Source organism: Vicia villosa, unplaced genomic scaffold (assembly GCF_029867415.1).
Source record: "Vicia villosa cultivar HV-30 ecotype Madison, WI unplaced genomic scaffold, Vvil1.0 ctg.000799F_1_1, whole genome shotgun sequence".
NCBI classification, from domain to species: Eukaryota; Viridiplantae; Streptophyta; class Magnoliopsida; order Fabales; family Fabaceae; genus Vicia; species Vicia villosa.
This window is the reverse complement of record NW_026705354.1, coordinates 485,793-497,143: the sequence shown is the minus strand read 5'-3', so window position 1 is coordinate 497,143 and position 11,351 is coordinate 485,793. Positions and strand designations below refer to the sequence as shown.

General features: G+C 33.5%; 1 protein-coding gene across 1 annotated transcript; it reads left to right on the top strand.

Moving 5' to 3' along the window:
- The first annotated feature begins 633 nt into the window (after positions 1-633).
- On the top strand, positions 634-2,996 carry LOC131631291 (plastid division protein PDV2-like). Its single transcript, XM_058902091.1, has 2 exons — positions 634-1,027; positions 2,323-2,996. The coding sequence occupies exons 1-2, from the start codon at positions 821-823 to the stop codon at positions 2,989-2,991; spliced, it is 876 nt and encodes a 291-aa protein (XP_058758074.1). The 5' UTR covers positions 634-820; the 3' UTR covers positions 2,992-2,996.
- The last annotated feature ends 8,355 nt before the right edge of the window (positions 2,997-11,351 follow it).

The window sequence follows — 11,351 nt, the reverse complement described above, 5'->3', positions numbered from 1 at the left end:
GAGATCCTTGATGTAAGTGGGACTTGGCGGTTTTACCTTGACACGAGCTATTCACCTCGTCCCGACGTAGGCTATTTTTCCTGATTGTACATAGCCCCCCCAACCGCGAGACGTGGTGGGACGAAGCGCTTAAGTGAAGTCTTCTTGAGGATTTCGGCCGTACATGACCGCCCTTGTGTTTACGGAGGTATATATATATTATTGTCAATGTTACAAGAATCTATACGATCACACACACACATGCGACCAAACTAATGGGAGAAAATAAATAAGTAAAACTTACTCGATTGTGCGGTCTTATAATGTACTAGTATTAATTAAAGAAATGAGATACACCGTATGATATGATATACTTAAGTGCAATATGAAACACGGGAAGGTTCGATGTACTTTAGTAAAATAAGGAACATTGTAAGATACATTATACTCAAGTAAAATACATAATACTATAAAATATGAAGGACTCAAGTGAAGTGAAATATAGTACACCATAATGTGTGCTTAGTGGACTTTCCTTTATTATGACTATCCTTTCTTTTGTTTTGGTTTTCATGTGTAATTAATTGTTCTTATTATTGTTGTGTTATTTCAAATTGGGACCTAGGGCAGCAGGGCAGGAGAAATGAGTGGAGGGCGAAATTGTAAATGATATTTGTGCTACATTCCATGTTATTAACATTGTCTTCTACTCGGAAAGCGCCGAAGAAAATTAGAGATATTATTGGCGAAACAAAACAGCAAAAAAAAGAGTCACTCACCCACACAAGAGTCAGAACTGAGAAAGTTAGTAGAAAAAACAAAGAGAGAGATAGAAAAATAAATGGAAGAGGAAGGAATAGGGTTAGTGTTAGCCAGAGCCACAGAACTCAGATTCAAGATCACCAACTGCATTCACCACAATTCCAAATCTTCTCCCAATCCCCTCGACGCCGACGACGACGAAGACGCCGACGATGTTGCTACCGATAGACTTCTCAACATTTGCGACGCACTGGAAGCTTTGGAGACTCAGCTTTCTTCCTTGCAGGTATTAGCCTCCCAAAATATTTTTTTACTGTTCATTGAATGGGAATATAGGTCATTTTTATATTTGTTTCTTAATCTTTTGGTTTTGTTATGTTACTTCAGTATATGTATGTTTGAGATTTGGCTACTTAGTTGTATATGTTGTTGCTGGTATACCTAGTTGTTGCAATTGTAAATGAAAAAAATAAAACTTACACATGTCCAGGTTGAATAATGCTGTAACTAACTAACTAAATAACTGTCACCACACTATTATATGGGAACAACAAATATTATTACCCTGTCAATTCCACAATGTGAAATGAAACGTAGTTGAAAAGATGGTGGGAAATAGACTTCGGTAGATTTGCAGATTGTGTGGTAAGGAGAGTAGATCGGATGGAGATGAGTCAAACAACTATAGGTACAAGAATAACTAGAAAAATTATAGAAGATGTTATTAAGAAAAATCTTTAAATTAATGATTTGGTTAAAAACATGGTTTTGGATAAAATATTATGGTGAAAGTTGATCTATGTAGCCAACTCCACTTAGTGGGTTAAGGCTCAGTTGTTGTATATCTGCAATGAACTTATTATCATTGATCTTGTTGTAAGATGCTTTGTATTTTTTTTAATTTCTTTTAAGAATATTTCTATAAGAACAAGACATTATGTTGTTTGGTTTATGTTTTCTGCTTCACTTAATGGCAAAAAGATCCTACTGTTGTTGTTTGGTAAAAAGATTTTAGGGTTGTTGTCTATGAAGCACAAACTTCGACAAGGACACTCTGGCACCGATAATGTTAAAAATTTAGGACACCGACGCCACTACATTTCAGATTCATTTATCCATGTATAATTAAAAGAGTTGAAAATATTCTAATCAAAATTAATTTCTTTAATTCTTTATTGATAACATTGCCCCAATACATGTTTAACCCTTTTAGATGCGTGAAATTTGTCCAAAAAAAATGTATAAAGATGTGTTGAAGCAAAGAAAAAAAAAATTTAGTTTGAAACATTTGTCTCAATTGTCTAACATATGTGGCATGAGTGTGGATATGGTCAGACAATGATTCAAAGAATGTCATAGCAAAGAAAAAAATACATTTTTTAGGAGATACTTGTCTGATTTTTCCAACACTTGTTTGACTTTTCTGACACGTGTTGTACGGGTGTCATGTAAGTGTCGGACAACGCGACACGTTTACTCCTAGAGGCGTCCGTACTTCATAGGTTGTTGTTTTGGTAAAATATTCCAAATATGATTGAGATAACATTTTGGAAATTCCAAATTGGTGTGTTTAATTTACAGGTTCTGCAACAACAACAACGGTACGAAAGAGAAATTGCCTTAGCCGAGATTGAAAACAGTCGCAAAATGTTAATTAATAAACTCAAGGAGTATAAAGGTAAAGATTTGGAAGTGATACATGAAGCTTCCACTTTTGCTAGTGAAACCGTGGAGTCAAACAATGATCTGCTACTTCCTCCATATCCGACCCGTCCTCCTTATTCCATGTCTCTTGACAAGGAATATCTGTCACAGAACCCTTCTGTCAATAAGTCTGGTCGCAATGGATTAATCACACTTGATAAAGTGATCGAGGCTAAAAAGAATTCAAATGAAAAAGAGGAAAATCATGTTGAGGATGGAGGTAAAAGTTCAAGAAAAGGGTTATGGTGTCTTATAACTTCTGCAGCAAAAACAATGCTCACAGTTGTTGGTGTGGTATCAATATTGAGTTTGTCTGGATTTGGTCCTAATTTGCGGAAGACTCGTTTCAATGTACAAGGCAGGCATCACAGACTAGATGATGAGAACAAGAGATCTACTGCTGAAAATAAGGCTGAGAGACCGTGTCCACCTGGGAGAGTTTTGGTGATGGAAAATGGGGAGGCCCGATGTCTTGTGAAAGAGAGAGTTGAAATTCCATTTTCATCTGTTGCTGCAACACCTGATATAAACTATGGAAGTGGTTAAGATTAGCTTTTATTCTCCGCATTGTATATCATTTCCCCTAATTTTATGTTCTAAATTTTGTTGATATGCTGTTGAAAAAATTATCTTGGTGGCTGATTTTATACTCTTTTTAACAGCCGATAGATTGTCATGATTAATGGTTGATAGTTAGGTAAGTGTTGCATTTGATCTTTTGTTTTTTGAAAATGGGAGAAAAATTCATCTGAGATCGACCACTTATGCCCTATTGCTTTTTAGTCAAGACTCAAGATTAATGTTGTCAAAATCAAGTGTATACTCAACAGAACAATCCCCCTCTTTGTCATGCAGATTTCTGCTCAATGCTGTGTAAGGCTTGTGTGAGACGCAGCGACGACCCACTCTTTGTTGTGCAAAGCATGTCGCTTTTGTACCTTTCTCTCTGACCTCATCTTTTATGTACAAAGCTGTTTATGAGCTCCCCCTATTTGTGAGAATGTGACAAGCCTTTCTGCATATTGTTTCACAACATTGACCGAACATTTATGCAACATAATTAAAAATACTCCATGTCTTGTAAGTTGTATATCTCTGCAGATTGGTAATCTCTCAAGTCTTAACTAGTGAAGAGTTTTAAGGCAATGTGTGATGTGGTTGACTGATACGTAGGATTTAAACCACCATTCTACCACAACATTTGGGCGAAATATTTTAAGCATGGAGTTGATGCAACAGAGCGTATTTTGGATGAACATAAAACTTGGTGGAACAAATCAAGATGCCCCCGGGATGCCAAAAAGGATCAAACTGCCTAGTTTTGTTGATTGAATTCACGCCGCCTTAGGTGGGCCGACGGGTTGAAAGATGAATGACTAATAAAAGGATAAGCATATGAGAATTTCTTTTTTCAACTTGGGCAAAAAAATATTTATGAAAATTCTAAAATATTTTTCGGAAATGCATCTCTGAACGCACAACAAAAGAGTTGTTTTTGAAGATGAATATTCGAAAGCATCCATTATGGGTTTGAAAGGTTTTTTAAAAATGCATCTCTGAAATAACCACTGATAGTGATTTTTATTTTTTATTTTTTATAGAAATTCATCAAAGTTTTGATACGGAATTAAATTAAAATGATAATAAAAACTCGAACGAAATTAAAATGTTAAACGATAATAAGCAATATCAAACGAAAAACATAAAATCTTGTTCTGAAAATAGTAAAATATTATACATAAATTGTTTTGGATTAAAAAAACATAGCCTACTGCGTATGCCTAATCCTTATCCGACCCCTCTTCTGCCTTCTATATCCCACTGCACTTGCTGCCTTGCTAACCACCTTCTCCATGACGGCCACCGCCTCAGGTCCATCCCTCTCAACGATCCTTAAGTCCATAGCCTCCTGCCCAATAGCTTGTATTCGCTGACAGATCAGCAATACATACAAGCCACCCGAAGTATAAAGAGATGAAGTTGAATGAGATAATCTCTCTGTGATCCTCGAACAACGTCCATAGGATGTCATCGTGAACAGTCTGATCAAGATACACCCGAAACGACAACACAACCTAATTCCTTATGTGGGGGAGATACATGGCAACCATCGACACCACCTCAGTATAGTCAAGATTAAGAGCATATCCTTGAATGTGGTGGAAGTGAGAAATGATCCATCCCTGAAAAACGAATAAGAAACATATTAGAAAAAATTATTAGTAGTAAAATAAATTTAAGGGTTAAATATACAAACCCCTATGCAATGTTAGCGAGATTAGGTTTTAGCCCCTGTAAAAATATTTTTTTTATTCCCCCCTTAACTTCTGTAGCTTCCATCCCCAGATCCCCCCTAATTGCCACGGTTGCACTCAGATTCCCCTAAGATTCTATATTTTATCATACGTGGAATTTTTGTTTACTTTTGGTACACCGTGGCATTTCACCGTGTCATTTACCATCATTTCCAGTTTACTCTTCATCTGGAACAAAGAAATTAGGGTTCCTCTCTCAAACTCGTATCCTTTCCTTCCTCCCTGCTTCATCGTTCCCAAGCTCCATCTCACAACATGGGTAGCAAATCTTCATCTGTAGGAAACTCCGGTGGAAGGTTTTTGCCTCACTGTGGTTGTAACGTTACAATGAAGATGTGGGTATCAAACACCACTGATAACCCTAAACGCAAATTCTGGAAATGCAGAAATGTACTGGTAAGTCCATTCACTTTTTTTTTTTAATTTGCTTTGTTTTCATTCAACTTTAATTTGATAGTCGTGTTGCTGTGCGATAAATTTTTTGCAGAATGGTTGTGGTATGTTCATGTGGGATAATGAGCTGGGTGAATTCAATAATACCAAGGTGATTCAATGTAGATGCACTGAAATGACAAAAGATGCGTTGAAAGAGATGTTGAAGGACATTGTTACTGACAATTTGGGAGCACACACAAGTTATGAGAAGATTATGAGATTGAAGAAAAAAGATGCAATGGAGAAGAAGAAGAAGAAGAAGAAGAAGAACCATAACATGATGGTTGCACTTGTTATGTCTTGGATGTTTTTTTTCCAGCAGTATATATGTTTCTGTAATTTAGTTTAGGGAAGTGTATGTTGTTTGAGATTGTAGTACTTTTGTGGTATGTAACAATTTGATCTTGAATAGAATGAGTTCATTGTTTTGGTTCAATTAAATGTCTATTATCATTGGTTTATAAAGATTTGCATACACCATAATATGAAGTAATTATGAGATAAGATAATATTTAAGGCATTATCCAAAAAACCATTACAAATGTTATAGGTCATTACCCTAAATATCATGTAGATCATCACCCAAAATACCATTACAAATGGCTACAACACAAAATAGCAGTACACTAAATACCATAACCCAAAGTACCATTACAAGACCATTACAAGTTAACTTAATGCCAGTTGCTACAAAGACACAAAATAATCAACTTCTGCTCTTTTTGTTCTTCCATTTCTTCAAAGACCTAGTTGACACTCCAAGGCTTGATGATGTCTCTACAGGGTCTATAATTGTGATTGGTTGCTCAGATGAACCTGGACCAGTAATTGGTTTCTTGAACCAACTTAATTTGACTCTTTCACTCCTCCTTATCTTTAATCCATGGTGAGGTTTGATTGTCTTCTTTTTCTTAGGCTGTGGTTGACTCGTGTCTACAACACATGACTGGGTCTGACTCTGCACAAATTTAGAATGCACATCATTTGGTTCCTCATTTGGCACAACATCATGAACAACCTCAGGCTCCACATCATTTTGCACATCATCCTGATCATCAGTCTGAACAACCTCAGTCTCCACATTATTTTTCTCCTCATTTGGCACAACATCATGAACAACCTCAGTCACTTTAGCTTTGACCTTTCTCTACATCACAGTCACAAATAAACAATAAAATTTAGACATTGAGTGCAACAGAAATCTTTATGAAGAAAATATAACATGTCTTACCTTTCTTTTGAGTGCAACAGGGTCATGTGTGGGTGTCTACAAGTGTTTTTATAGCATAAGTATGCTTGTGGCCCACTTTGGAACATAAGACCAAAAAACCACATTTAGCCTTACACTCTACCCTTACCCTATAAGTTTCATTTTTCACAAAAGTAATTTCCCTACCATTGAGAATTGGCCACTCGCGTATTGTCTCTTTGAAGTCAACAAGTGTATTAAATTCCATACCCCACTTAAACTTGAAGTCCTTATTGATGTGCTTTTTCCTATATTTCTCATACTTGAGCTTATCCTCATCACAAGACTCATTTGGATCTGATGAATTGAGCTCATCACTAACATATGCATCTTCTTCACATTTCTTATTGGGCCTAGTCAACAACCCAGCAACTACCCCCTCTTCCCTTATTGGCAAGGTTACATCAATACCCTCAAATCCATCTAAAATGGTAGTGGCTCTGTCGTCCTCACTATCATCCAAACCTTCAACCACTTCATCTCCTAAGTCATCTACATCAGTGACTCTATTAACACAAGCAGGTTCCCTAACATAAAATTCTATGTTTTCAGCATCACGTTCCAGATATAAGTCTCCATCAGTACCATTTGCACAAAAATATGAAGCAAAGTCATATGCATCATCATCCCTTCTAATCAAAATATAACCCTCATCTATTTCCAATATCTTCGCCCATACCCTATAGCTCCCTTTCTTGTACCCCCACTTATTCACTAGGTTAGAGTAACCAAAGTATATTCATAGTTTAGAGGACTAGCAGTTGTTTAACGGAAATCATCGTAAACACCATCACAACTCTATACTGCTGCCAAACGCTTAATATAGTGTATCCGTTCACATTCATATTGTTGCAATAGTTAAACCAACAATAGAAATAATGTTGCAGCTATTGAACATTACTACATCAGTCAGATCTGCCCAATTCCTTTCTTTGGATGCAAGTTACATAACATACATTGCAACCAGACTGACAATCATCCTTTCCACCCTAAACACTCATTCGAATTTAATATCCATTGACCAAATACATAATTAAATCTGCACTTGCACTCTTTACTCTTAAGCCACTTCCAAGATGCTAACTGAATATCTTCGATGTATGATACTTCATGTTCCTCAATGCTTATGAAAATCATCTCGTTTTGCCTCCTCCACATTGTCTAAATGTACGCCAACCAAATTACGCTAAATCTCTCCATGACCCTGCCACCGATGCATAACCCTACAAAATGCAAGAAATTCTGCATAGCATAGTTTTGAGTTACATAGGAAAATTTCAACCACCTTAGAATCTCACTCCATGCCACCGATGCTATCGGACGGTCAAAGAAAATGTGTTTCACACTTTCCTCTTTTCCACATCCAAATGGGCATGAATGTTGAAATACTTCCAAGACGCCTCTCTTAATTAAGTTATCTTTAGTCAGGATTTTATTTTGCTATAACCTCCAAACCAATATCGAAACCTTTAAAGGGACTAATTTACTCCATACAACCACTAAACCCTTATTTCCGGTGTCACCGGTACTCAAGCGATCTATAATCACCCGATAAGCCTCTTTAACCCTATACTCATTCTTAGTCCACCTCCACCTATCTTTCACATTGTCCCTCAAAATGATATTTTTGAACCATTCCTCTAAGGCTCTCTTCTTGTCTTTTGTCTTCATCATCCATCCTACCTAACCAACTAATATTCCAACCTACCTCCTCTCCTTGTCTCCTAATCGAATCTTTCACATATGCTTTTTTATCTACGGCTAATCGATATGTATTAGTGTGTATTTAAAGAAGAGAGATAGTTGTTGAGTTGAGATTTAATTGAGGAGAAGAAGTGTGTCGGCGGTAATGGGAGATGGCTCATTAATTTGGGTTATGTGAAATTGGACCTAAGAAAGCCACTTCCCTGTAATCCAATATTTTTCCTACTTGAGGCGTCACATGTTTCTTACTAAACACGGCAAACAAAACTAATACCAGTATGTTCCTTTTTTTGTTGTTTCCCTTTTCTATGCAAAAAAAAGAAAATCGATTATATAATATTTGAGTTGATATAGTGTAAGAATCGCATTTGATAGGAAAACCAGCTTTCTAGCGTAACACCTTTTTCATTTAAAACTACAATTTGGAGAGTTGATCAATGGTAACAATCTATTATAATTAGAGTTTTAGGCTATGTTTGGGAGTTTGGAGGGAAAGGGAGGGGAAGACTTTGAAAAATAGGAAGAATTGGGTGAAAAGGATAAAAAGATTTTGGGTAGGAGGGTTTTGGAGGGTTTGAGTTTATTCATAACACCAAAAACCCCATAAAATGGGGGAACTCAAAAATTGTATTGAAGGAGGGTTTTGGAGGGTTTTGAAGGGCTTACATAAATGTTTCAAATATCTTTTAGGTTGTTATAGTATTCCCAAAATTAAAAATATATTAATGATAATGACTCTTTTATCCTTCTAAACAAAATCATTTTTTCAAAAAATGTCAAATATTTTTCTATATTTTTTTAAAATTTTGTTTTTGAAAGCCTTCCCCACCCCTCCCCTTCAAACTCCCAAACATAGCCTATATTTTTAGAGTTATGTTTGTTTCAGTTTTAAAAAAATATATTCTTTTTTATATTTTTGAAAATAGATTTTTGTAAAGGTAAATTCTTAGCTATCCATGATAAGTAGTTAGTTATCGGTACCTTTAGTGTAAATTAATTAAAAATTTTATTTATTTTAAAATAAAAATAATTTAAAAGATGACATGACAATGAATAATCTTATTTGATTGGATGAGGGTACCGGTACCCAACAAAACTAAAAGGTACCGGAGTGTTGACCTTTTTTAAAACTGTTTTTTAAAATATTATAAATTTTTTTATATTTGTTTTTTTTCTAAAATGAAATACTAATTTTGACATCCTATAACATAAGCATACATTATTGGAAACTAAAACTTAGTTAAAATCGTAATTTTTTTGAAAAGTTATATTTTAAAAATGGTTTTTATGAAAATCTATTTGAAATTGCTTCAAAATTAAGTGATTTTTTGAAATTTTGATATCCAATTATTTTTCTATAAATAGATAAAATACCTAAAATCACATTTTAAGAATAACTATACAAACCAAATTTTCATTTGAAACTTTTATAAAAAATTTCTTTCTAAATTTTTTTTACACAAAATTATATAAAACTATAAAACAAACGGGCCATATATATTATGAATTTTCTGAATGCCATAATATATATATATATATATATATATATATATATATATATATATATATATATATATATATATAGACACTCACACACACACATATAAGGCTCTTTTATCATCAACCAGTTCAGACATGCCTAATGTAGGAACTTTGTATCAGATTTTCTCAAACTTCCTATAGCCTAACTCCTTAAGAACACCAACAAACTCAAAATATGACCAAGTGTCTGCATCTATTCTCAACTTAGAAACATCTCCTCCTTCGTACACATTTTTATCCCCATAAACGAATTCACCACTATGATGAATCGTTAGATTCAAATACTCGTCCATTACCCCTAAATCAGAAGAAACTCTAAACTAAATAAGAAACATACAATAAAAATCCTAAATCACACAAATATACCGACAAACATGCTGAAAAACCCTAAATCATTAAAACCCTAAAAATACTGAAAAACCCAAAATCATAACTTCAAGCATCAGAGCGACTAGGAAAGCAGATGTGAAATCAAACATACCTAAAAGCAGATGCGAAATCAACCGCGAGTCTTCAATAGAAACCTCCTTCAATGTCGCACATGGTGTTCGCAAATTCGCCTCCTTACTCGCTCTGTGTTGTTCTTAGAGGTTATGTCCTTGGATTGTGAGGTTAAACTAATTAATTACTGAGTCTAATGACACGTAGGGACCACCTCAGCATCCTAATATCACACGTGGATATTAAATACACAAATTAACTAACGGATGTTGACGGAAGAATTAACGTGATCCATTTTAAAAAGTTAAAGGAGCTATTTGTATTTTTTAAAAATTAAGGGACAAAACTGGACCCCGAGCAAAAGATAAGAGACGAAAAGGGGTATTTGGCCTAATTAATATTAGTATGTTACAATTAAATGAGTAATCCACTTTTTCTCATATATATATATATATATATATATATATATATATATATATATATATATATATATATATATATATATATATATATATATATATATATATATTTCTAATATTTAATTGTGCAAATATTATTTTAATTGTATAAATTTCATTAATGATATATATTAATATAATAATATTTTGAATCATATAAATTAAAGTTAATGATAAGTGACACACATTTTTGTATTTTATTTTATCTAAGAACACACCTTTTTAAGTATATTTTTAAATTTATTTTAATTAAAATAATTTTTTTAACTAAAACTATCATTATTTTAAAAAAAATATTATACCTTAAAATAAAAATTATTTCAAATTATATTTCTTCGTTATTAATATTCAATTACTAAAGTTAATTTTTAAAAATTAAATATTATTTTTAATGTAAATTAACAATCATTTTAAATGATCATAATAATTTTTTTATTAAAAAATAATTTATTAGAATATTTTGATTAATAATTTATTAGAAATAATAATAATAAAATAATAAAAAGTGAAAAGTGAGTTGGAAAGTGAAAAGTAAAAAGTGGGTTGAAAAATGAAAAGTTAAAAGTGAATTGAAAAGTAGAAAGTGAGTTGGAAAAAACCTAACAAAAAATATTTTTTGTCTCCAAATTATTACTCGCTCAATTCCTTTTTAGTTGACACATTTTGACTTTTTACATATAACCAAAAAAAACTAATAATAATTGTTATTTTTAAATTTATCTTTTTTTTTTTTTTTTGTCTATAACACCCTTAACTTTTAAC